The following is a 27947-nucleotide window of genomic DNA, read 5'->3' on the forward strand; positions in this document are numbered from 1 at the left end:
GTAGCTCACTACAGTAAAATTAAAAATTAATCCACTCTGACCTAGATAATTCCAGAAGTGTCTCACTGACACAATATGCCTTCACATGCTCCTATATATGCAAATGCACACACTTGCGCCCCCCTCGCGCATCATCTGTCACACCTCTACATCTCTCACTAACACACTGATGATCTTATTTCAATATTATTTAAGGTATAACAATTATGTAATATTTGAAGAGTAAGGAAAAGTCCAATAATAAACTGCACCAGGATTTATTTCCTGTTATAAATCTTTAATTAGATTAATCTTGAGTTGAATGTGCACATTTCAAGTTATTACATGGAAATAATACAATTAAAGAAAATAAGGTTAACACTTCAAAAGTATCCAGAAACAACAGTGCTATAAAATAGGCCAAAACCTTTAAGGAATCAATAAACAGAGCTAATGAAAATTAAAATGTGGCATTGACAAATGAGAGACAAGAGACAGTTAAACCTTGAGCTTGAAAAGGAAGCCTTTTAACAGGGTTTAGATGTCAGATCTGAGAAGTCTAATACAAGACTGACGAAAGAGCTGAAATGTATAATGGAGCCAACCTTCAGAGGGGTTAAGTGATCAATAAAATAAAAACACTGAATTCTGTATGAAATCAAATCTGCCCAATTTGATGCAACAGAGAAGAAACAGGTTTGACATGGCAAACATGTAACAGGCAAAACATATAATAATAATAATAATGGATTGGATTTATATAGCGCTTTTCAAGGCACCCAAAGCGCTTTACAATGCCACTATTCATTCACTCTCGCATTCACACACTGGTGGAGGCAAGCTACGGTTGTAGCCACAGATGCCCTGGGGCAGACTGACAGAAGCGAGGCTGCCATATCGCGCCATCGGCCCCTCTGGCCATCACCAGTAGGCGGTAGGGTAAAGTGTCTTGCCCAAGGACACAATGACCAGGACAGAGAGCCCAGGGATCGAACCGGCAACCTTCCGGTTACAGATACGCCACGGTCGCCCCAATTTTCACACAATTTTTGTGCAAAAATGACATCCCATCAGCTGTTTCTGCAGTTATGTCTGCCCACGTGATGACACAGAATCAGATCTCATTGTCAGCCTGCTACAGAAAACCACGTTTTAAACACATTTTTAACTGTTAACTATTACTTTTAGAAAGTTTGGCATTTTTGTTTTCATTTTAGTTTAAAGTCACGGTATGCTGCTTTTCTTCATTTAGATCAAGAAAGCAATAAAAGTGTACAATGCCAACTTAAATGTATTTATTTACAAAAGCTAGAATTTTAGGAAAGCTCAGTAATGTCAGCATAACACTGAGCCTTATGGGACTCCACATGAAGAACCAAGTTAAACACTTTGACATCTCTTCCAACACACAAAACAGAAATAGATTCAAGATGCAGGTGACATCATTCTCTTCTACCTTAGGACTATTTTATTTTTATGCTTAGACCACTTTTACCTCACCTAACCTTTTTCTTCCAGCAAACAGCAGAACACCTGCAGTTCTTTTATCAAGCATGCAATCTAGTCCTTCTGTCTGTGCTCCTTTTCTATTGTCCTCATTCTGGGTGCTTGAGAATACAGATGTGATCCCATTCTACAATATTTCAGAAGGCTTTCAGCCCTTTACCCTGAAACAAGACTAGGGATGGGTATCGTTTAGGTTTTATCCGATACCGGTGCCAAACCGGTACTTTTGAAACGGTGCCGGTGCTTAAACGGTGCTCAAACCGGTGCTTAAAGAATGGAAAACACAAAAGTGGTCCAAAAACTTCTCATGTTTAGCTGTTTTTTTGTAAAAAGATAACAATGTTAGCCTTTTCTGCAGCTATGGGGCATATATGGTATCATTCTTGGCTGGAAGCAGTGCTTAAACAATGGAAAAAAACACAAACGTTGTCCAAAAATCTCTCATGTTTAACTGTTTTCCACTTTTTCTTTGGTCATTTTAGCCTTTTTGGCCAGGGTGAAGGGAGTATCTGCCATCAAACAAGAAGACAGCTGCATGTAGCTATGATGGTGTTTGCTGTTCACCTTACATGCATTAATGTAATAACGTGGTTAGCCTACTCAACGTAAATTACACACGAACAACATTAAGCTACTCACGCAGAGAAGAACGGCTGCTGCTGCATCATCATCCGTCATCATTTCTGCTACACTGGCAGGGCTAGGGGCCAGGACTCTCCTCTTCGGGTTTTTGGGGGATGTTGCTAATTCCGGGTCCGATAACAGGCACCACACCCGCAGTAGATGTGCTCGGTGTGAGGTCTCGCAGCAAGCTATCAAATACGGCGCATTTCTCGGCTTTAAAAAAAAACACTATGCGTCGCCAGGTGTTTCATCAGATTTGAGGTGTTACCTCCTTTGACAGTATCACAGTATCAGCTTAAAGCACTTGTTGCAGCTGCTGAGTTTGCATCTTTTGCTGTGAAGTACAGCCAGACTTTTGACCGCTTCGCCTTGGACATTTTTAATCTGTAGCTCTGCTCTAAAAGAACGTACGTACCTGGACCCGCCTACTATTCTCGGAAACTTAAAATGATTGGCTAGAATCTAAAGTGTATCATTCCATACCAGTTGGTGGCGGTAATGCACCTTTCAGTTGTTTGCCAACCGCCAATACAAATGTAAGGAAGAAGAAAGTGTATCACAGCTCAGGAAAAAAAGCACCGAAATGTGCGCTGCTTTTCGGTCTGGTTACTACCGTTTATGTCAGAACCGGTACCATCATGGCACCGGATACCGGTACCCATCCCTAAACAAGACATCCTAATTGTTTTATGGACGTGTTGTTGCTGTTAACAGGATATTAAATATCAGATCGAGCAACTGATTGGCAACTGGAAATAGCTTGCTATCCAAACATCTTAATAAGAGAGCTCTCCATTTAGCAGATATTAGCCACATCTCTTGCAGCTTGTACTAGTGGAGGCTCTCATTTCATTCATCTCATCTGCATTTGTGCGTTAGTGTGCATCTGCTGATTGTTTTACTGGCATGTTATCACTTTACAACACAGTTTATCTTCTGCAATTAGCTTAAATTGCAATCAAGAGGCAGTGTCAGTGCTGCAACACTGAGGTGCATGAATGAAAACCTGGATGTTGCTCAGTAAAGACGTGTTGTACTTACGTGATTTACAAGGCAATGATTGCATGGGCACGCCGGATTGAGAACCCACAGCAGTGATAAAACTTGACAGAATTATAAAGCCTACTACAGCCCGGCTAAAAACATCAACACACACACAAACACGCACAGACGTCCTACCAACTCAATTAGAAACACTACATTGCCCAGCAGCTTCTGTTAATCTAATCACTACCACTCCATTAACCATCCAGCTTCCCTGACCGAATCACTATGATTACATCTGCTCCCTGCTGACTCTGTGGCCCTGCAGAGGTGATAAATCAGGAGACCCTAACTCTGCAGCTCTGTTTTCTCTGTCGCGCTAACCTCTGTAGTAACGGTCAGCATCAAAGCTGTATCCATGTCAGTAAGAGCGCAGGTGAACCTAAGACTCAGACCAGTTTGCTGAAAAACAAGATATAGGTTTAAAAAAAAGACTGCAAAGTGATTATACAGTAATAATCTAAGAAAAACCCGAATAATCCTTATAATCCTAATAATGCCTTCTCATTTCTCCAAACTGGATATAATGGAATTAGGTTAATCATCCACACATCAAATTAGACGTAATCAATTTTATTTTGAAAATTCACAAAACAATATATGCTTTATGTGGTACATGACATATTTTACATTGATTTTCTTTCTTTTTTGGCTTCATGATTATGAGCTTTTATCTTTAGATTGATAAAGCAAACCTAAGGACAATGTTGCTAATAGCGTCAGTCTGCTCCAATCATAAATCTTCTGTGTTTTGAGTCTGTACAGCTTACAGAAAGTGGAAATATCCATCACTACTACTGTCATAATTATTGATATACTGAGCGTTCATGACTACTTAGCGTGTTCGATTGTTTACAGGAGCCTGACTGACAGAAAGCCCTTCCCTGGGAACATGCACATGTTGGAAATGACAAACCATTTGAAATTAATTGTAACTATTTGTAACTGTCTAGAGCTTTAGAGGCTGTACCTCCCAGTCTTTCTCAGATGGATCTGTAGTTGTCATGAAAATGCACGTGAATGTGTGTAAATATGTCGCATCAGCAAAATCATCTACAGTAAAATGAAACTATAGACAGTGAAATCCAATCCTTGCAGTGTCTGTGTGTGTGTGTGTGTGCTTACAGGACACTCTTTACTCTATGAGTCTGCTTGATTGGACAAGTGGCTGACTACCACAGTGTCATAAAGACATGTGGAGCCTAGTTCACAGGCTTGTAAAAATGTTATTGATTTCTGTATTTTCCTGTTCCTGTCTCCAGCACTGCATCGACTCAAAAGCCCATTGAGTGCTCGTGGTTAAATGTCAGACAACAACAGCTCCGTATCAGAAATGTTTCCAGAATTTTAGGCACAGCTGGGAAGCAAGGACCTTTCGGGCATGGGGATGGGGCATTAAAAATGAGAAGATTCAAACCAAACCACTTTTAAAATGGTTTGAAAATTCAGAAATGCTTCCCCAGTCCAAATTTGTCAAACACACCAATTCATTCTTTTCCCACAGTGCAAACAGTGAAAACTTGGAAACACTTTAAGACCAGAGTTTGTGCAGATGGAGCTGTCTGTGTCTATATTTGGGCCCTTCCTTTATGTTTTAGTGCTTCCATGTCTTCACAGAGCTGTGTACCAGAAAAACTTCTTCATATGAGGGACTTGACAATGAGAATGTCTAAGAGAGACAATCCAGAACCAAACTCCAATTCCATAGAAAACTGGGTCATCTCTGTGTCTTTGCTTACAACTAGTCCAGCAAGTCAGAGCATTTAAATGGTCCAATAGTAACACTTTATATTATCATTTACATGAGTTTCTTGTTATATGCACATTTTAAAATCCAGATAAACTGAGAGTGTGATTTCTGAAAAGCGTCTCGTGGTGCTTTTTCCTTGCCTGCATGACAGGATTTAGAGAACGAAATGTATCTTCTGCAACAGCTGAACATATTGCAGCTCAATCAGACAACTCACATTTGTGGCTGACGTATTGACCATAGGATAATATACTTAGAGTTTATGTTGCAAAATGGTCATTCCCTCTAAAGATGCTCTAAAATTGGGGACTGATGGGTGAACATCTTTCTGAAGTTTATAAATGGATGCTGGGGTGGTGGAGGGGGGAAATTTGGCACTTGAAAAGACTTCCATATTGGGAGGGTGGGTTTGGTAAATGACATGGCGAGCGCTATGCATGGCAGTATGTCTGAACCTGCTCATACGCTCTGCTTCTTTAAAACATAAAAAGTAGATTCTTCAGTTTTTCATCATTAAATAATAATTTTGTTGTCTCTCTTTCCAAGCACCTACATTTTCTTTTATCAAGTGTTTATGATGGAAGAAACTCCAAAAAGACTCACTGGGGTTTTGGAGGAGAAAAAAACAACAAACTTCCAAGCTGCCGCTGTAATTTTGCTTTAATGTGGATGATTGCTGATGAATGCCAAACTGTGTGACACCACCTATTTGTCTGCGTTGGGCTCTGAAAACAACCGTTTTCTCAATTGATTGTAATTTTGCTCTGCATTTATCAGCAAAACAGTGTACTACACTGTAGTAAACACATAGTATATTGGCAAATGTATGTCAAACAAAAAGAATTTCTCTTTCTGTCTCCCTCTTCACGTCTCTATGTAAATCCCCAGTGAGTTTTTAAACCACCAACTCTGTAAAATAGGCAGAAATCATCACCTTCTATGAAGGACACACTATGTAGATACTGTGCTATATGTGTTAAGCCTGTGGGTGCTAATGTGTGTGCGTGTGTGTGGAATATGCTCTAATGTGGATTATTATGTACTGGGTGTGAAAATGGGAGGACTAGAGGGATGTGTGGAGGATCAGTCTAGTGTTACCATGGGAACTGGGAAATACCCATTACCCATATAGGTCTTCTATATAGGTATCATTTGATTGTTGGGGTTTTCTCTTAGTCCTATTTCCATTTTATTTATGATCCTGTTTGTTATCACCAGTTCTTCTCTCCTGTTATTTCTCTTTGTTTCTCCTGCCATCCATCAGTCCTGTTTTGAGCTCAAGGAAACCTTCACTGATTGATCCCTCATTGATTATAAGAAGAAGAAGGAGGAGGTAACAAGCCACTCATTAGTTTAGAAATAAACAGCATCTCCTGTAGCTGCAATTACAAGTACATGACTAAAGTATTACTTGCACTCACCTGCTGACTGCAACAGCAGGAGAAAAAGAATAAATACATAAGAACAAGAGCAGCCCTTCACTTAAAGCAGTGATTGGCAGCCTTCTGGAATATCTGGAGAACTAAAGATCAAAGTAGTTGTTATGTAAGAGTAAATTACTATAATTTTCGATTTCACTTGATTGCACACTTGATTGAACAATGTAAATGACATACGACGTGACTATTTCATGGTGAATCAGTTGACCGCTTGAGGGCAGAGTACGTTTGACAACAGTGACAGATTGTGGGCTTACAAAATTGTTATGTCTAACATATTATTGTTCAAACATATTATTACAGAATCAGATGTGCATGCAAGCTTTCTTTTTTGTGTCCATCAGATATTTGGTCATTTATAGGTAGTTAAAAAAACACAAAAAAACGTGTTTGCTCAAAATTGTGGTAAGTAGAACACATTTTATGGGTTGTGTAGTTTTCACATGACAGAATAAGAGTAACACCAAGAAATATCTGTGTGTGTGTGTGTGTGTGTGTGTGTCCCTGTCCTTTCTTTTCATCTGACCTGCTTCGAAACTTTGAAAATGTGTTGTTGGGGAACCCAGTAAGTAAGTGCAGTGTCCAGCTTGGAGTGTTTTAGATCAATGGTTTGTAAATTGTGGCTAAAGGTTGGTTTCAAGCCAGGTATCTTGGTGATGACGTGTATATAAATGCTGGCTATGGATAGTTTAACTTTCCATGAACATCTACATTTCTATTTCCCTAAAATCTCCATAATAGTTAGGGGAGCTTCCGAGTTTGCTGACTTTTGACATGATACAATTTTATTTAAATGATTACCAATTGATATAAAGATAAAAGAGATTTATGAGTGCAGCTTTAATTTGAGAAGTGATAATCATTGTCACGGCGGGGTGCGCCGGTGTGAAGAAGAGGTAGACCCAGATGCAGACACGGTGGAGACAGAACTAGGTTTCCAAAAATGAAGCGAGCCTTTATTGTGGCTGATGGCATGACAAAAACACTAGAGAACACTGAAACTGGGAAAACTAAGGAGACCAAGAACACTGTGTAACCTAAAAAGACTATGACACTCTGTGAAGGAACTATGAAGAAACTATGAACACAGAGTAACTAGGCAGGCTATGAAACAGTGACACAATAACGGAAACTATGAAAAGATGGGGTGAGGATAACAGACGATCTGACCCCGACTGAGCAGAAACACACGGATTAAGTACACATGAGGAATGATCAGGGGAAGCAGAATCACATGGGGAAAACAGCTGACAACAATTAACATAATGACAGGACAGGGGATGTGAAGCTAAATACAATAAACAAAAAACACAAGGATCCTTCAAAATAAAACGGGAAACATAACGAGACCCAGACATGACTCGAACTAGACAAACAAAGAAAACTTGGACATGAAACATGACAGACAAACACACAAAGACTTAACACAGAAAACTTCACACAGGGATGAGACAAATGGGGAGCTTGATAAATCATGAATTAAAACTGTAACCTAGGCATGACAGAATGTAACTACATAAACTGAAATGAAACTAGACTGAAAGGAATAACAAAAACATCAAGAAACTCAGAATACTGGGTTACATGACCCAGGACCATGACAATCATACCATTGCCTGTTTAAGTTTCCCTCAGTCCTCAGTCACAGTGAAGGGAAAAAAAAGAAGAAGAAGAAAAAAAAATGGAATTTCTAAGTTTAACAGATTAAATTTTCTGATGAATGAAATCTGGAACTGGACCAGGCTTTAGCATTTCAAAAATGAAAACAAAACCAATTAATCAGATTGTGGCTGTAGTGTGCAGCTACTAGATGTATTAAAATTCCATCTCTGAGACTATTTTAAATGGATCAGCCTGCCAAAATTAGGATGAGTGGCTGCACTGAACAGTTTGAGGTTTCATAATGCATTAATGCACTGCGGAAATCACTTTGGAAACAGTGTTACAGTAATACTGCAATTAACAACTTGAATTACATACGTGCACAAATGGCTTGGATATAAGTATTGTATTTAATATCATTTAAAAATTTTTTTACATTGGTAGCATTTTCAGTTCTGACACTGAAACACTGTCTGTTGGCTATGGTGAATCCCTGTGTTACTATCAAGTTCCAGTCACTATAAAGAAGCTGTAACTGAAGCAGCAGCTGTACCTGCTTGTCTAACAGCTGAAGTATTTCAAAGGACAGATTCATTTTTAATGCTGCCACCTTCGCTCATTCATTAATTTTATGCATCTCCCAGTGACAAACAAAGCCCATACACTTCTCCTCTGAAATTACCAGTGTGTCTCCCTTGCCTGTCGCAAATACCTTTCATGGGAGCTCTTCCAATTTGTACATTAATTCAGACGAGGTATCTAACTTCAGAGGGGCGTTTCTTCTTTCTTCCTTTCAGGATAACTAACTTTGTATCCTTTCAGATTGCATTACCTTGATTTCTCATATGCAAAGCTCAGTGGGCTGTTGCACAAATTGTAATGACCTTCAGGTAGCAATGATCATGTGGAATAAGAACTAGGGAATTTTTGCTTTTGAAATATCAACCAGAACCTCTCTGGCCCTGGAGGACTTTCTTTCTTCTCAGCTTATGAATTCCTTTGAGCACCTCTAATTTCATTCTGCTTCATGCTTTTCCATCCATCTTCCAAATTATTCATTTTATCAATGTTTACATCTGTTGGTGAGGGTTGCATTTTAGTGGGGCTTCTCTGCATACATCTCAAAGCATGTTTATAAGCAACTCATTTACAAAAATACTATCCCCACCCCCCTCGGTTCAGGTTTGACTGGGCTGGTTAGATAAGATGTGATATGGATTTTAAAAAGGAAAACAATACCCAAACCAAGAGTGGAAATACTATGGAGTAAAACTCAGTCATAGTCTGTCTCCTTTTTCAATAAAGTCAAATCACGCATTGTGTGAAAGTTGAGAAGCACATCAAATAGTTGATAAGCATCTTCCAAAACTTTATTCCAAAATGACATTAGCTCATAAAATGTCTAGTTGTGTTTATGAAATCTTAGACCTTTACATTTACAAATCCCTCATATTAAACCCAGATAATAAAAAAACTCATCAGGTTATTTTGAAAGTGTGTGACTTTATGGATGACACTTCTCAGCCTGGAAGAATGAACAAAACAGCCATTGCCAAAAGGCTAACACAGGCATAGCTTCTGGGCTCCCTCTGAATTGTTCTTGTTTCATACCCTGTTGTCTTTATGGTTCACCAGTGCATAATAATTATACGAGGTACTGCACCTGATTTAGATTTGAACAGTCTGCCTTTCGAGTTGAGTTTCTCCATGAGTTTTAATGTTGCTGCAATATTTAGGTCACTCCATGGAACTCATACTATGGCCATTTACATTTATGCATTTCGAATGCATGATAGATATCCTCCACTGTGTCTTCAACTTTAATTTCATTTTTGGGAAAAATAAGAAGTCACAGGAAGACAAATCTTCCAAGTGATGAGCAGAGACTGTGTTATTGTGGCCAATAAAACCCTGCGTTTTCCTTGCCCTGCAGCCAGCCATGGGCTGTACAGTATATAAAAGACAGACCAAGTCACAGTCATGTCACCCACTCATTTCTGGTTGTATTTCTGTGTTTCATTTTGGCTGTTGCCACATTGTTTGTTTTTGTTTGTATTTTCTGAGCTAGAAGTTACCATATGGGGATCAGGTAATGCTAACAAGTCTTATTAATAATCTGTATTCATAAACTGTATGGGTGCATTGCACAGACATACCTACCCCCCACAAAGCAAGCAGCTCTGGCCCGGATCTGGTGGCTGGCTGGCTGACTTCTGGCATGGTAAGTGGTATGTCATACAGATATGGGCCAGGCCTGGCATAGATGGCACTGTTTATGTGATGGCATGCCACATCTGGCCCGATTGTGGTTTGGTTTATGTGGCCCAGGCCCATAGAAAACAGGTCAGGCCTGGATCCGGCATCAAGCTGGCACTTCTGACTAACTGGTGTGGGCCAGGTCTGGCAATGATGGCGCTATTTATGTTCCTATTTTCCTATTTCAGTTAGAAGACCAAAATGCCATGTTCCAATACTATATTGGTATGATAGCCAATGTTTTAAATGCAGCTGTGATAGGTTTGTGAGTATACACTTTATCCAAAACCTAGTGAGGGTTTACTCATGTCTACCACTGGGTGGTTGCAGCTCAGGAGGTCGAGCACCACCTACTGATCAGAAGGTTATTTCTGGGCCAGCACAGGACCAGCAGTGCAGTGTGTCTGCAACTGGCCTTGTGCTGGCCCATGTGTGGGCCACTTCTGGCAAAACAGATCTGGGCCACTAAAAGGCCGTCATTCTTTGCGGTATGTGGGCCATGTGTAAGCACATTGTATGGGCCAGATCCGGGCCATACCAATTTTGCTGTGTGGGCCACTAATTAATGGAGATGATGGTAAGATACTCTTCTAACAGAGTTAAATTCTGCAATTTTACTCACTAATACAAAGTCACAAGACTCTCCAATAGTATTTACAACACAGCAAGTCATATTTCTCAGATAATTCCTTCAACAATGCTCCATAAGGCACCAACACCACAAACAAATGGGCAATGGTTAGAAGAAGTAAGGCCTAGGAAAAAAAACCCTACCAAACAGTTGTTACAAACAGTGATACTAACGCTGTTATGTCGAGCACTTTAATATGGGAGTTTATAGGAACTGATCTGCTCTTGGAGGCAGCCTCATGTAGCTTGTGACATTAAAGTTTAAGTCTTGTAGAGTCTAAAACCATGGAATCAATTCAAATTACACATTGAATGCTGAAGATGGATGGCACTCTCCTGACTGGACGTTTCACATCACAAAAAAGCTACGGTTTGGTCTGATGACAACAAACTCTTGATCAGCAGCGTTGATCACTGGAGCACTAAGCGAGCAATCTAAAATTAGCACATAGACTGAATTTGGTCCAGGGGTGCACAGGACGATGACCTTGAAGGTTACAATATTTTCACTGGTCCAGCCTTAGAATATTACAATCACACCTGGAATTGAATACAACAAAAATATGGTTGTACCTTACTGCTGGTTGTTGTTTTCCATTGTTGTGATCCTGAGATTTTGCCTGCTTTTCTGGGAATTACTCTTTCTCGCTCTCCCTTGTTCCCTCTCCTTTTTTAAAAACATTAATTCTACCTGACCTGCTGTTGCTTTTATCACAATCTCCTCCATTTGTCTTTGTTTTTTGGGCAATTTGCAACGTACCGTTGTGCTATTTCTCAGTGTACTCCATCTTGATGATGGCTAGTAATTAAATATGGATCATAAAGTGTGTTATTAGCACAGGGGGGAGAAAAAACACAGTATGGCAACATTTGGGTAACAGTGGGGCTTTTTGGATCAGTTAAGGCAGGATAAAAGCCTGCACCAAATCAGTCAAAGTCAGTTAATAGCAAAGGGAAGTAATAAAGGCAAAGCTAAAAAAAAATATGGAGGTGGAGGAGAGGATGAGTCTCAATATCTCTACCTCTTTCTCTTTCGTGCGCACGCACGCACGCACGCACGCAGACACACACACACACACACACACACACACACACACACACACACACACACACACACACACACGGGAACAGATACAGTGAACAAGCTGTCAGGTTCCTGGCTAATGGGACTAAATTGTGTCGCAGCATAGACGAGAACAAACAGAGAGTGAGAGGTAGAGAGAGAAAGAGGCAGTGGGGGTTGTGGCTGATTAAAGCACGGTGGAGCAGTTATTGAATTTACAGAGAAATTCTCCGGTGCCAAGAACACAAACAGCTACCAAGGGGATTGGTGCCATTCAGGGAACAAGTGCCACCATTCATATATCATGAGTGCAGACGCTGAAAAGATTCCAGTCTCATAGATTCAGATCTCACATGTGTCAGACATGATTGTAATATACCACCGTCCTGTCATCAAGTCTAATTTTGCCGTGTAAAAAGGAACATTTGCACAAACTTCCTTTACAAACTCTGACTCGGTTGCTAGCATTTTAACTTTGGTTTTCGGACATCTTTATGACCACAAACAAGTTGGACTCAACAGGAAAAGAAATAGCTCTTTGTACCTTTAAAGGGAAACACTGGTGCTACATTTTTCTTCTTGTCAGTAATCCAGACGGCTCGTAGCTCCAAGCCTGACACACTCAGACATTCACTTTTTAAAAAAGGACTCACAGGAAAACAAGTTGAGTCACAAAAAGCTGAACAATAGTTTTTATTTATCATTATTATTATTTCTTCCAATTCTTGAACCTGTGGAAAATATTCTGTATTTTCTGTATTCTTTTGTAGTAAAGCATCAATCCAAAGTGTCCAAAGTGTACTATTGTACATTTTCTTTCTAAACTCCCATGTCACCTTGAAAAATCTCCAATGGTGCATTGAGCAGGCAAACCACTGGGCTTCAAAACACCTAGTGCCTTGAAATCTATATGACCTCCAGACTCTATAAAAAAAATCTATGAATTCTCTTAGTGTGCCTAATATAATTTATACCCTGGATATGAAAGAAATTTTGCGAGTCAGGGTAATTGAAGCAGCAAGAAGGATCTCACTTGGAGCTGGACATAACGGTCAAAGCTAACTGATCCATCATGTGCTGCTTCATGAAAGGAAAGCAGTGGTAACCTCCATGAAGCAGTGAGGCTGGGGGTTGTGAATGAAGAAAATGCATGCTAGGAGCCCTCTTCACACTCCTTTAGCACTTTGGTTGTTCAACACTTCTGAATCAACTGCTTCACTGGAGCACGGCTGCAGGCCTGAGAAAGCCATATGTAAGACTTTCAAGTTCATCTAATGCTACACAGAACTGCAATTAAGATTAGTGTAACACCCTAAATAGACACAATTGCATATAAAGCAGCAGTCTCTCTCCAAGCATGACTTAAGATGTTATGAAAGCTAACAGGACAAAAATGCATTTAGAGAAATAATTTGATATTCTGGGAAATGTGCTTATCCTTGCAAAGGCAGTGTCATGCCTGCAAACTCATTGTAAAGCTAAAGCCAGCAGTGTATAGATGGTTTAGCTTTCTGTACAACAGGAGCTGGTGCACTGCTTGTTAATATTATACCCAAACAAAATTTAAAAATACATTTTTGTTTTAGATTAAATTGCGAACTGTGTGTAATGACATAATTGAAACACGCAGTGCTGGCAGGTTAATCCTTACTCCCACATGAGCTAAACCAAAAGACATAAAGCATGGAACTGTCAGAACATGCATCTGTCCAAAGGTCTGCTAATACACCACCTTTTGCTTGCTTATTAATTTGTTTATTGCTTATTAATTTGTTAAATCAATGAGTTTGAGTCAGGAGTATGTGTCTCTTAGAGTACAAGAAAGGAGGCATCTCATCTACCCACTGCCCAGTTATCCTGTACTCACAGTGCACTTAACAAACCAGGCCTGAGTACACTTCTCAGACCTAAGTCCTCTCTCTCTTTGCACCCCCACACACGCTTCTGAAAAAGGTTTTTGTTTTTTGTCTTGTAAGTCACAGTGATGTTCATGACATTATGCATTTTGTGGCTTAATGAGGGCATTTTCTGGAAGTAATGACATGCTGTCTTCTCTCAAAAGTTACAGATTTTTTTTTAACAACCTAGCACCGCAGTTTTGACGGAGGCAGTTTTTTCATTTTGAGGAAGCATTGACGCTACAGGTATGTGCAAGGTTAACAATCAGATTACTGTATGCTATACCCGAGACCAACTAAATGCTTAACTGCTGTATGCTCACCCATGCTTTGGCCCTTTATGCAGCTACTAGTTAAATCAACTGGACTTTGGGGGCGAAATACTTGGAAACACCAGTGTTTCTAGTGCTTTCAGTGTCCTGCATTAGGTCACACTAATAGACCCTGTACGGTCGTGCATTCCATTAAGTATATTTTGTCTTAAGTTTGTTTTCCGTTTGCCAAAACTAATAATATATCCACCATATGGACAGAAGTACAGTTTTGGAATTCAGGTGATTTCAGTCCCATTGGCACAAGTGTATTAAATCAAGCGCTTAGATATTTAGTTTGGCTTTACAAACAATGGTGAAAAAGTGAGTTGTTCTAAAGAGCTACCTTACAGTTAACGTTCTCTACTGGTCAAACCTCCTCTAGCATCAACATCAGCACAAAAACCGTGTGCCAGGAGCTTCATGGCGTGGGTTTCAATTGCTGACAAGCTCCTGTAAGTTATATTGTTTGCTTACCATGGATGCCACTTAGGGCTGCTCGATTATGGCAAAAATGATAATCACGATTATTTTCACTGAAATTGAGATCTCGATTATTTGACGATATTTATTTAACAATAACAATGTATTGAATAATGACTTTAAAGATTGTCATAAAATAGTGTGCAAATACTGATAACAGTGCAAATGTTTGCAATATAAAAAATAAATGAAAAATGTAAACATCTATGTTTAGTGAACTTTGCAGTGTTGCTCTGTGGTGCAGCTACGACACTGTAGCAAAGTTTACACACTGTGTCTACTTGATCCACGTCTGACTCCGCGAACCCATAATGTTTCCACACCACTCAAGTTTTTTTTACCTCTCTTTTCAACCAACGGCAGTCACTCTCCTCTCCAAATAACTTCTGCTCAGCTTTCCGAGCTTCCGTCCTCTTAATCAGCGGTCCCCAACCCCCGGGCCTCGGACCGGTACCGGTCCGTGAGTCGTTTGGTACCGGGCCGCGAGAGTTGAGGCTCAGGTGTGAAATGTATGGTTTTCAGGGTTTTTATCGGTCTTTAGCGTTATTTTGTTATCATTTTTATCGTTTACTTGGTTTTCCTGGGTCTTTTCACGTGTGTTATGAATAAATCTTCTTTTTTTCGGTACCAGTACTAGTTTAATTTTGTTGTATTTATCCGCGACACCTTAAAGGCCGGTCCATGAAAATATTGTCGGCATAAACCGGTCCGTGGCGCAAAAAAGGTTGGGGACCGCTGACTTAATTGTTGTGACACGTGTTCGAAATGCAGAGAGGTGCGCTCGATTTGCCACACGGAGCAGCGCGAGAGTAAAGCACGAGGGAGGGGCTAATAATCAGCTCAGTCACTTTTAATGATCGTTGAAAGCCCAGATCGTAATCGTGATTAAAATTCGATTAATTGAGCAGCCCTAATGCCACTTGTTAACAAAGCCAGTTCGCTAGTGTTAGCATTAGCTGATAACCTCCACCCTCTCACACACGTATGGTCACATCTAGTTTTAAAAGACTAAGATGGCAAAGACAAAAATAACAGACTCTAGATTTCAAGACATGAATCCAAAAACTAATGTGTGAAATCAAGAGTAGCTTTCAGAAAGTAACGCATAAAACACAAGAGCTCAATTTGTCAACTTTATGCAACTCTCAGCAGGAAAATCATAAAATGTCAAACTGCACCTGTATAAGTCAATAATCTGCTCATTTTGATATGTGGGTTCAAATGACTAGGGTACAAGTGAAACATCGGTAAAGTAATTTGATTCTGTGTCTTCCAGGTGTTCTGGTAAAACTCTTATAAGCATATGAAAGAAAGAATATGCATACAAAAACTTTCATTAGTTTTACAAGATGATTGCATTCTGCCCAGCAAAAATCAGGTTTAGACTGACAAAGCACCGTTGTGTAGCACTGATTCAGTTTAAGGAAGGCCCCTAAGTCATTCTGCATCTGAGTCAGCACTGCTGGAGTTTGAGAAATATGGTCCAACTAAGAGAGCTGCAGCAGAATGTGTGACCCCTTCATATGGTCATATACATATTCATAAGTGTTTGATTTATTTTTCATACTAGTCTTCAAAGCATCCCGAATGCCCCTCTGTGAATCTCACTTTCTCCTCTACGCCTGCCTGTCTGCTTAATTTATCTGGAATACATTAAATTCAACATTTCAGACATTTATTAATGTCTCTGTTAGGAATAAAGTATGGCTCTGCTTTCTCAGTGTCATGGTCCTGAGTCCTTACTGAGTGATTTTGTGTTTAGTGTATTTATTGATGTTATTATTATTATTATTTATGGGCTGTTTTGGGATGGTTTGCGTTTTGGGGTTTTGGATACTGGGTTTCTGGGTTTGTGCTCCCCCTGTTGGTCCCTGGTGTTAGTGTTCCCCTGTCTCGTCAGGTTAATCAGGCCCAGCTGTGTCTCCCACCTGTGTGTGATTTCCCAGTGTCCCTCTGTGTATTTATAGTGTGTGTCTGCCTCTGTTCCTGGTCGCATTGTCTGTGTTCATCCTCTGTGTCACCCTGCGTGCTCCCCTCCCTTCATGTTCAGGTTTGCTACTCTTTGGTTTCGTTTCTCCCAGTTTCGTTCATCCTTAGTTCTGTTTTGCCATCCCCACTTTATGTTCGGTATTCTTAATAAATCACCCTCACATCTGAATAAGTGCTGCATTTGAGTCGTCCTTCCACACATCACATGGCTGCTGCCCCAGTCGTGACACTCAGCTTGGAACTTTTGCTTCCCGATCCCCTTCTTTCTGCTTCTTGTTTGTAATCCTTACAAACGTACTTTCCCAGTGCTAGCTTGCATATTGATCTGGTAATTGATTTTTGAATCTTCTCTCCCTTTTCACCCTTTTCCCTGTCTTGTGATCTGTGTTTGTGAATGGTAGGGCTGCCTTCAGCTCTCGCAGCATTTCTCCAATTAGAGTACACATCTGTTGGTCATCAGCACATTATTCTGCAGCATATCTGCCCTCTCCTGCTATTGTCTGACAAATCGTTGTGCCAGTTGCAGTAGTTTTGCTGGTGCTAGTGATTTGCACAGTTTAGTTTGCTCCACGTATCTTTTGCTCTGATCCAATTTTTTCTCTGTTTAGACCTACCCAGCATGGGTCAAGCTTCCAACCTTTGGCTCCACTCCACACTTATACTGCCTCAGCCATTAGTCAATTCTGTCTTCCTTTCTGCCTGCCTGCCAGCTCTGCCCGTCCTGCTCTCCATTCCCGAGCCATCCCAGCCTGTTAGCTCCATCTCCAGTGATGCATCTTGTCCTCACCCAACTAAGTTTTCTGATTAAAATCCTGTTTTGAATCATAGCCAAACAGAGTCAGTTTATCTTGCTTTTTATGTCCAGAAATACTTATTCAACATAACACTTATGATTTAAGTAAATATGTTAAAAAACAAACAAACTAGCAGATATGATGAATAACTATAGGACGCATCCTTTTAGCCCTGAAAGCTGCATGGCTCCATATATGGAAATGTCAATCAGTTAATTCACCTTTTAGTTGGTTTTCAATTAAATCTCGATCAGACAGAGGATAAACATCACTGAGCATCATTCAATAATTTAATAGAATTCATCTTTTTTTAAACAAGCAAAAAGTGAAACGAGCAAATCTGTCTGTTAACTCAGACTGAACTCAGTGACTGCATTCATCTGACATTTTATTGGAAGAAGAAGAAACCCATAATAAGTGAGATTTTGCTCTTTCTTGATTACATGTGTTTAATGTATTTATTATTCTAATAATCATCATTATTATTATTATTATTATTACACATCAGGTCACCTTATTTAATTATTTAACATAAGTGAAATCAGGAAACAGTTAAAACAGGAACAACTCACATTTTTACATTAAACCAACTTAAAATAATTGACAATGTATTAAGTTTAGCACAACCAGCATTTTTACATTGTTACCCTTATATTGAAACTAACACAACATTGTGTCCAGGCAGCCATGGCTGTTAGAGGTTTCTGGCACAAATTCACCTGCTGCCAATGTGCACAGTAGACAGGATGAAGTTGTTCTTTAGACTTCTTTTAAGATTAGACTTAAAACTTTCCTTTTTGCTAAAGCATATAGTTAGGGCTGGATCAGGTGACCCTGAATCCTCCCTTAGTTATGCTGCAATAGACGTATAGAATCATACTTGTTATTAATCTCTGTCTCTCTTCCACAGCATGTCTTCTATCCTGTCTTCCTTCTCTCATCCCAACCGGTCGCAGCAGATGGCCCCGCCCCTCCCTGAGCCTGGTTCTGCTGGCGGTTTCTTCCTGTTAAAAGGGAGTTTTTCCTTCCCACTGTCGCCAAAGTGCTTGCTCATAGAGGGTCATTTGATTGTTGTTTTTTTTCTTTGTATGTATTATTGTAGGGTCTGCCTTAAAATATAAAGTGCCTTGATAGTAGATTTGGTGCTATATAAATAAAATTGAATTGAATTGAACTGAACTTCAAGTGTTGCTGGAACTCTAATCACAGTTCTTGGTCCTCGACTTTTTCCCACCAGGAGGCTAACCTTTATGGTTTTGAGAGTCTCCTCTGGTGAAACACTTCTGTGATTCTCTCAGTTGGGTCAAGATGACAATAACAATAATACTGTTAAAATGACTCTTGGTTTAATGTTAGTGGGAGGTCAGCATTGTGCGTGTTAGCTGCCCAGCATGACTGCATTCATGTGATATTTTATTAGAAAATGAAACCTATAACAGTGGGTTTTTGCTCTTTCCTGAGTGCATGTGGTTAATTTATTATTTTATTTAGTTGAATAACCTGTGCAAAGATATTCTGCACAGTCAATAAATCTCAGGTAAAAAACACAACACATTCATGCTATTTGTGCTAAAAAAGACCTCATAAACCTGCACCTGTGTTCTCTGATCTAGCCTATCTACTTTCTTATTCCCTTTTTTTACACCTTTAAGCTGCGTCTCTATCCCACTCCTTTACACTTCCATTTTTAGATTTCATTGGCTCTGGCTTCTTCTGTTTTTATTGCATCTCTTGCCTTTTCTCACATGCCACTTGGGGTTCAAAAGACAGTGTATGTGATTGAGTTACCTACTTCTCATAACAGCTCATTGTCAGCCAGCCACTCACTGCTGACAAGTATCCACTACAAATAAAATGCACATGCTAATTCAGCTCCCCAACTGCAATGTCAAATTATCTTTACATCTCTCATGTAGTATGTGATCCTATTATGATCCCCTTTGTGCCGATACAACTCACAGAGGTGTCTTTGTGCTGAGAGGAGGCGTGATTGCTTTGATAGAACAGTGAATGGGCAGGGGAGATGATGGGTAATAAAATCTTTCTCCAGGAGGAAAATAGAAGTTATAGGAGGAGGAGTGAAATTATGTAAAGGTGAAGTGGAGCATGACCTTGTTATAAAAAACTGCTGTTAAGATGCAAGAAAGGTGTACCACAGAGAGCCTGAGTGTTCACAAGGGGATGGTATACTCAGCTGTAAAGCAAGAAGAAACAGTTGAGGAGAGGCAGCAAATGGTGGTGGTAGAAAAATGAAGGGAAATTCGCATTTCATTTCATTTTCATTACACTTGCCATGTCTTTATTTGAGTCTCGGAACAAAAAGCCAGGTTTATTAGAACCTCATTTCAGAAGCTTTCTGTGTCTAGAGACTTATTTATCAAACAGATCCAATGCCCAGTTTGCATGTAATCAGTGAAGTGTGTCTAAGATTGGATGCAAACAACAGGAGGAATTTTAATACGTTTGGTCGGTGGAACATTTTGCAGCATTTACTAAGAGGGAGGCAATCTGTGAGGGTCTGATTTTCTGGGAACGATTTCAGCCACAGCTTATGTAACGGACAGCTGTTCTCAGGTGGAGATTATTTATAATAATAGTACTTTAAAAGGGAATACTTTTCCAACATTTCCATCAACATCACATACAAAATGTCTGTTCTTTACTTTCTGAGCAGATCCTGTATTGAAGAAAACCGTGCGCATGTAATCAGTACTTATCATTATTCATGAAGTCATACTGCACACGTACTGATAGAGAGGCTCGTCATTTGACCAGCAGATTCTTCAAACCCTGAGCAAAGAAATTTGTTCTCCAAGGTAATAAAAAGCAAGGGTGAAGACAGGCATCCTGTTACGCAGGACTGCAGGTAGGGAACCTTCAAAACTCAAACACTTCTATCCTCTCGGATGACACATTTGTTACATTTTCATATTAGACTAAACGTGTGTGCAAAGTTCCATGCAAGGTCCATGCATTCAGTGGGATCCCACCTCTTTATAAGGCCTCTATTCTACAGACTCTTTGCATGTCGGTTTTGCACTTTGTATTTTGCACGAATGAAAGAAAGAAGGTCTCTTGTTCAGCGCAGTGTGCTGTCTCATTTATATACCGTATACAGTTAGAAGCAATCCTGCAAATCTAGTTGTGAATCTACAATGGTCTGACTCCACAGCAGTTTTTACGACTTCATTTTCACATTAGTTTCCTCGGGAGCTTTTTGTTATTATGTTACAAAGACCCTCTTCTTCAGTATTAGATCGTAAATAACAGGCTTATCACTGATAATCAGAACAGTTGGCCCTTTGCTTTTGCACACGGTGTTGATAAGTCTCCATCCTTCCATCCAGCCATAATATTTTCACCTGTGAGCACCATGACTGCAGCAGGGGGAAAATAATAAACAAATGTGCTGAAATGAATGAAAAATGCTCAGTCAGGTTCTTCACTTAATCAAGTGCGCATGTTTTAACTGTTCCTGACATGAGATCTAAGTATGCTCAGGGTGCTTTCAGCTATTGTGGTCACTCAAAACCTTTTTCATTCACTCAGGCCTACAGTCAAAATGTGCGTTTGTGTTTGCTTTTGTTTTGTTTTGTTATTTTTGCTTTGCTTTATTATATTTTGCTGTTTTTACTGTCTTAATGCATCATAAACCTACACAGGTTTTTATGTTTTTATCTTCTGCGTTAAGCACATTGACTTTGCAGTTCAAATGCACTATTAAAATAAAATAGCCATTGCATTTTGTAATAGGCTAAATGTGTAGCTAAAGTCAGCTTCGTTACTGTTATTTTAATCAGCACATCTAAAAAGTAATTGCGTCGTACTTGGATTGTATGCTGTGCATTAATCTTTACCGTTCTTTGGGCTCAACTCCATCTTTCAATGCAGTCAGACAGCCCAACACAACACTATTGTTATCCTAATAGTAGCATTCAAACTATTTCCAAGCTGCTGCTCTACACCGCATCAAAGTTGACTGCACAACCACAATAGCGTGTGACAAATTTACCATGACTTAACAAATAAGTAAAAAAAAAACAGTGGCAGTGCTGTGATTTTAAATTTACATTCTAAATGATCACTCGGAGGAAGTTAGGTCATTTATATCTATGTCAGAGAGTTCATCCTGATAGCTGAGAAAAAGGCATCACTGTTACTGTGTTTTGTAATGAGGTTAGTGCTTTTGTGAAGCGCAAGAGAAAAGCGGTTGTGGATGAACGTTTCAATAGAGGCACAGTACACGCCACAAGGTCACAAGTTAAAAATGAAACTCAGGATATCTTCTTTAGTAAATAAACTCAGGTTTAGTTAAAGCATGTATGTTTTTGTAGGTTGATGTAAATACAGCGTCCTCATTTGGCCATGATGATGTTTAACCGTCAGCTAAACTATGCACACTTTGAACTGAAGAACTGAAGAAATGGTTAAAAAATGTGTCTAAATGTTTGTGAACTGAATGTGAGTTTTCACATTTAAAAGAACTGAGTGTGGGTGTACACAAACTCCACACAAATACTCGCACGTGTTTGGAAGCTCTGACATGGTGAGATGAAGCATGCGCTGCATTACCATGAGGACTGCACTAGAGTGGTTTCCTAGCCTGTGTGTTAGCACAAACACCATTATCTCATAGGCAAAAATGTCCCAGCTGGACACTGTTTATTTTGCTTTGTAAAGCAGGCCACCAAACAGCCAAATGGATCTTGTTATACAAGGTGATTACCAGTAGCTATTTTTATGTTTAATTGCCTTACAATGTTATACTGGAATCATTTTTTTAAAGACTGCAAAGTAAGTATGGCTTCATAAAATGTTTCTATTATTTCTCAAGTTTAATTTTCCTGTTTCTTACCTTTGCCTGTTACTTCTCTTTATAATTGCACATTGTTAAGTGTTTTAGGAGTGTTTCCTGGAGCTGCATTTAAATTTCAAATCAGGGCTCTAAAACTTCTCCCTCGCATGTGGATAGTCTCTTATAATAACCTTTTTTTGTGTCAGTGGCCATGACAACGGGACAAGTTCGTAAGGGCCCTCGCGGCTACCTAGCAGCAAATTGAGAGCCACAAGTGGCTCGACTGCTGAGGGCAAGAGCGCATTTGTGATTATTACAAAGGTCACTCTTAAACACAGGAAGGCCCTGTGTTATGCACTGACACACTTACTTTACTTACATACAGGTGTATTTATTAAAGAATAGGTGGAAAAAGAAGAGATTTACTGGACTGTCGTAGATCCTAGAGGTGCCTCTTCAAGACATTCAAAGAAGTCCAGTTGCTTTCTTTTCCAGGCTCCTAAAACCTGGAAAAGAAATCAACTGGACTTCTTTGAATGTCCCGAGAACCTACACAGATATGTAACCAATTCAGGCTGCGTGGCTTTAATCACAGATGAAGCAGACTACGAAATGCAGGTAAAAGGGCCCAGATAGTGACGGTTCACCAAACCATCTTCAACCCCAACATGATGCTAAAATGAAAAATGGAATAAAGGACTAAAGGAAGAGGCAGACAAATATAGAAAGATGCAAAAGGTAGGTGGTGCTGGTTAGTTGAGTCACTACCTTGATTAAGACAACTCAACTAAATCCCAGTTGTCTCTTGACAACATAAAAGTGGCAGTACAAGAGTCTTTGTTTCGGTCTCTTAATTGTCCGCACCTCGTTACAAAGTCATAAAGGCCACGATGCCATGCTGATCCTGTCAACATGTTGGCACGCTCATATATTTTTGCCCCCTAAGCACAGATTCATATTTTCACCATCTTCTTCTTTCAGCTGCTTCCTGAATTATCTACCTCTTCTGTACGTCCTCCTTAATGACATCTATGAATCTTATCTGTTGTTTTCCCCTTTTCTCCTGACAGATTCAACTTCACCATCCATTATATATTTATCTATACCTTATCTTGATATCTCCAAACCATCTCAGCCTTTCTTCTCTAACTTTATCTCAAGCAACTTAACCTGCGCTGTCCTGCTGCTATACCTCATTTCTAAAACCGTCCACCCTGGATCACTGTCTACAAAGCTCTTCAGCTCTGTCACCTCCAGGTAGTCTCGCTACCGTCTTGTAAATCTTCCCTTTCACTCTTGCTGCTTTCCTTCTGTCACAAACTGTCCTGCCTGCACTCTCTTCTTCACCTCTCTAGTGTACTGTCCATTGCTTTGGATGGTTGAGTGCTGGTTTTTAAGGTAAGTCATACTTTTGATATTTGTTTTTATTGAGTTCAACTTTTACATCAAAGGGCCTTTCCATTTCATCATCAACTGTATAACATTCTGAACTGTTGATCAATTTTGTCAAAATTTTTATAGCTCACAGGTACATGCAATAAATTAATGTATACATTACATGGGGCGCCTCTGTCAGTGCGCCCCAGGGTGGCTGTGGCTACTATACCTTGCCATCACCAGTGTGTGAATGGGTGGATGACTGGATGTGTAAAGCACTTTGGGGTCCTTAGGGACTAGTAAAGCGCTATACAAATACAGGCCATTTACCATTTACATATTAAGTATTAATGTATAAGAATTTCAGAGACATGCTCAGCAGTCATTTTTACTGTTTACTCTTTAAATCTAAGGTTAACCCAGGGACTGAAGCGTTGTCGACACATGCCCGGTGATTGTAATTTATACTTTTAAACTGTATATTTACAGCTTTACACAATGACACAAATAAGTATACATATTCATGTCTCTGTTCATGCTTTTAGTGGTGCATCTGTACAGAACTTAATGGCTCTAACTGGCATAAATAGATTTTTGATATATAAATACACCACATGGAATTGATTTTTCCAGGGGCCATTTGCTGCTTGTTCTAGAGTAAATTTACTGTAACTTTATACCAAAGCCAGTTAAACCCCTCAGCCTGTTTTATAAGCAGGAATCAATGTAGCAAACGACACCATCTAAACAACAGACATATACGAGCACACCTTAGTGAAGGACGTTCTTATGTCTTTGGTTTATACGAGGGAAAATAGGAAAGGGAAAAGTAACTGTGACTACAATAAATCCACATTGCTATAAGACAAATTGTTTTTGGCTTTTCAGGCATTCATACTTCTCACCCTGTTATCTCTACTTCACTGCAGGCATACATGTGTTGTTTGCGATATGCAATCTTAGCTGGAGTAGTGTGTGACAATGGTGTCAAATATTTGGGTTTCTGTAACGGAAGATGTTGTGATTTATGACTGAATCCGAATACGGCTTGTAAAGAACATCGTTTTTGCTATGAGTCACTGATTGTTATCACAAACAAAATCATACTGAATATGCTGCATGTGTCTTGCACTCCTGATATGCCTGCTATTTTCTCTGTGGGTGTTAGATGTTATAAGATAATGTATGACTCTATTTGTTCTTCTGGAGAATACTCGGTGCCCATAAATTATTCGGTTCCAGACAACAAAACACACACATTTCCTGGGAAATAATTCACAAGTTCACAACCATGAGAGAGACATACAGAGCAGGGTTATTTTTGAAGAGCTCTGGCCATGCATAAGCGCTGTCCACTATTAATTGCATCATATAGGTATGTCATCAGGAACAGAGTAGTGCGGGGTAAGGACGGTATTGCAGCAGAAAGCCATGCTCGGCCCAAGGCTGTGTGCTGCAGTGTAGAGGACAACGTTAAAGTGTTTAGTCTACTCACTGCACTGGTGGTGCCATCTGTGTCTGTTAGCCTCTGGTGCAGGTCAAACCAGACCGTCTGCAAGGAGAAGCACAACAACAGCAGCAGCAACATGTCAATCTACAAGACCAACGACAGCAACTACTACTACTACAACTTGAAGCACACATTAGCAGCTCACAATGAGAGGATTTTCTGGACATGCTGCAGAGACAGGCACAGAAGGAGGACATGTATTTTACAGATTACGTTTCGTAGGGAACGAGGAGGAATCGGAGAGAATCACTGAGAGAAGCAGACATGAAATATGTAAACATGGAAGACTGAAATCCCCAATCCTGTTGGACATCACGAGGAAGAAGATAGACGTGAAAGCATTTAGGGGAGTTGTTGTTTCTTCTTTTAAAAAGTTACTAACCTTCTGGTTCCTTAGTTACAAAGTCTTGCACGGTTCTTTTTCTTTTTTCACATTTTACACATAAGGAAATAAAAGATCTCTCACGTCTAGCTCTCTGACAGTAGACAGTCTCTAAAAAAAAGCCTGAAAGCAGAGTTTAGTTTCTGACCAAACAGTTTTAGGGACGTCCTGCGGCTTCCTGTGCCAGAGACTACTGAGCCTGAAGTAGGACAAAAAAGGGTCACCAGTCAAAAAGTCAACACACCCTGAGCAGTTGAATATTCAAGAAGAAGAAATGCAAACAAAGAGCAGAATGTGTTTTACAGTGTAGCGCTAGCAAGAACTGGTAATAATCCCCTAGGCCCCCAGCTATCTTTTAAAATTTCCACCTGAACGACATCTCCAACTGGAGCGGCTGCATGGCTATAAAGCCAAAATGAACATCCTTGAGCTCTATGGATGAGAGATACTTGGGAGAGCCTCAGTTCACACCAGCAAGCCAAAATATCTGTACAACTCGGGCAAAAAATAGTTTTTTTTTTAAAATTTCTACCCAATCACAACTGTGAATCAGAAAATACATAACCTCGTAGCAATGAGCCAGTAAACATTTTCTCATCCTGTGCATTTTAAAAAGGCCAAAAAACAAACAGACCATACTTTAGATAATGGGCATTGCTCTTACGAGACAGCCATGCTTCAGGGGACGGGTTTAGCAAAAGGTCAATTAAGTGAAAGGCACAATTAAATTAAGTTCAAATATATCCTTCAGGCAAGACAGTAGCAAAGCCAGGCGGCACGACAGTATAGTGACTGTGTGCAAGGATGACACAACATTGATTTTCAGTTTTCCCCTCCACTTTCACTGCCAGTGAGCAAGCGTTATATAAACCCGCTCTAATAAATCACAGTAAACGCTGCAGGTGTCTGTCACCAAGGTGACTGATGACTAGCACTGTTTGAATAGTGTCTGTGGAGCTCCGAGGGCAACTGAGACTTTTACCAAACTCAGCAGGATCACGGCGTCCGGCACAGTGGGCAGGTGACACGCAGACACTCACACACACCAAATCCTAGGATGAATGATTTAAACCTAATGTGACACAGTATGGTCACAGCTGGACTGAAATGAAAGGTGCCGTGTGTTGTTGGCTGTTCAGTACATAAAAGACTCACTGCCTGCTATTTTCCTTACTGCACATGCTACACTGAAAGACATTTTTGTGAAACAGCTTTGTTTACCCATTGCTGTTTTCTTAAAAGTGCTTTACAAAGCAGCAGTACTAATGGCATGCATTCCATTAAACCTGCATTAACATTTGTTTTCAGCAACGCGAGCTCACTAACAAGCTCTTCTCACAATGCTAATGTGTTACTGCCTCACAAAAACGATATAGCTAACATGTTAGCATTCGCTTGAGTTGTGCGTCTGTCTGCTTAGCAAATTAAAGTCAAATATTCAGCCCTCTGTTTATCCTCACTAATGTTCTGCTTGAACTGCGCTACATTTTGTCAGATAAGATTAGTTTAGGCATTTACAAATAAAATCAGCTGCTTTCTTTTACACCCTGCATCACTTGGAAGATGTTTCCAGTAAAAAACTGCCAAAACATGGTCTAAAAAAGGTTTAAATAATATTAACTTTGTTATGTTTGGAAAATCTTAAGAAAGATAGGAAAGATGCATGCTCAATCAGTCAGGTAGGGAAATCCCAGGAAGTTTCGTCACTCATCCCTGTGACTTATTCAGGTTCAGGTGACTGGAGGTTTCCTTAAAATTTGCATAGAGAGCAAAATTGGCACCACTGACCAACTGACCAGCTCTGTTTCGTGATCATTAGTATGCAAACTGTTATGACCATTGATCAGTGGCCATGACAATCCTTCATAGAGAGTTGGGGAATGGCAGCAATCACAGCATTGTAATATGGCGAAAGATATGAAACCTGCAGTTTGCTGAGACTGAAGAAGTCATCTTTGAGGAGTGAAGAAAAGTTTCTCCAACTGATCCCATCAGCTCAGTTGTCTGCTTGGGCTTCTATTGGTCATTTGCATGCTGTTGCTTCTATCAGGGAAACAGGAGAGGGTAAATTCTGACATACTTTTTTATTGGCGAAGTCTTGCAGTAATGCATCTGAGATAGTTCCATAATAGATTTATATTTTGTAATATATCTATATTATTGCTAAAGCGCTTTCTGGATGGATGCAAACTGCATTTCGTTGCCTTGTACTTGTGACATGTGCAATGATAATAAAGTTAAATTCCATTCTATTCTATTCTAGATCTTGTCCCAGATGAACACCTCTAAGCCTTCACTCATGCATGTGATCCTTTGTTGCTACAAAACTACTGATCTTCAAGTTGGATAGGAAAAACACAAAAGTACAAATTTTAAGCTAAATGCATTTCCCCAAAATATACTTAAGATAAGATATAATTATGTTTTAGTACGCAGGGGAAATCAAGATTCAGAGTATATATTTGATTGTAATTAAAACAAAGTTGTTTTAGTGGAAATATTGTAAACACATCAC

General features: G+C 39.7%; 1 protein-coding gene and 1 long non-coding RNA gene across 3 annotated transcripts in view; one reads left to right on the forward strand and one right to left on the reverse strand.

Moving 5' to 3' along the window:
- Nucleotides 1–27947, reverse strand: part of necab2 (N-terminal EF-hand calcium binding protein 2) — a 144464-nt gene that overhangs the window by 15779 nt on the left and 100738 nt on the right. Inside the window, exon 9 of one of the 2 annotated variants that reach the window (XM_085168464.1) lies at nucleotides 25036–25092. The exons of the other annotated variant lie outside the window; for it this stretch is intronic. Coding sequence (XP_085024590.1) covers nucleotides 25036–25092 — 57 coding nt within the window. The remainder of the gene's footprint in view (nucleotides 1–25035; nucleotides 25093–27947) is intronic. 2 annotated transcript variants of the gene reach the window in all.
- Nucleotides 1–27947, forward strand: part of LOC146513692 (uncharacterized) — a 296792-nt gene that overhangs the window by 12862 nt on the left and 255983 nt on the right. The gene's annotated exons all lie outside the window — the stretch shown is intronic.

The sequence above is a fragment of the Neolamprologus multifasciatus genome, chromosome 7 (genome assembly GCF_963576455.1).
Source record: "Neolamprologus multifasciatus chromosome 7, fNeoMul1.2, whole genome shotgun sequence".
Taxonomy (NCBI): Eukaryota; Metazoa; Chordata; class Actinopteri; order Cichliformes; family Cichlidae; genus Neolamprologus; species Neolamprologus multifasciatus.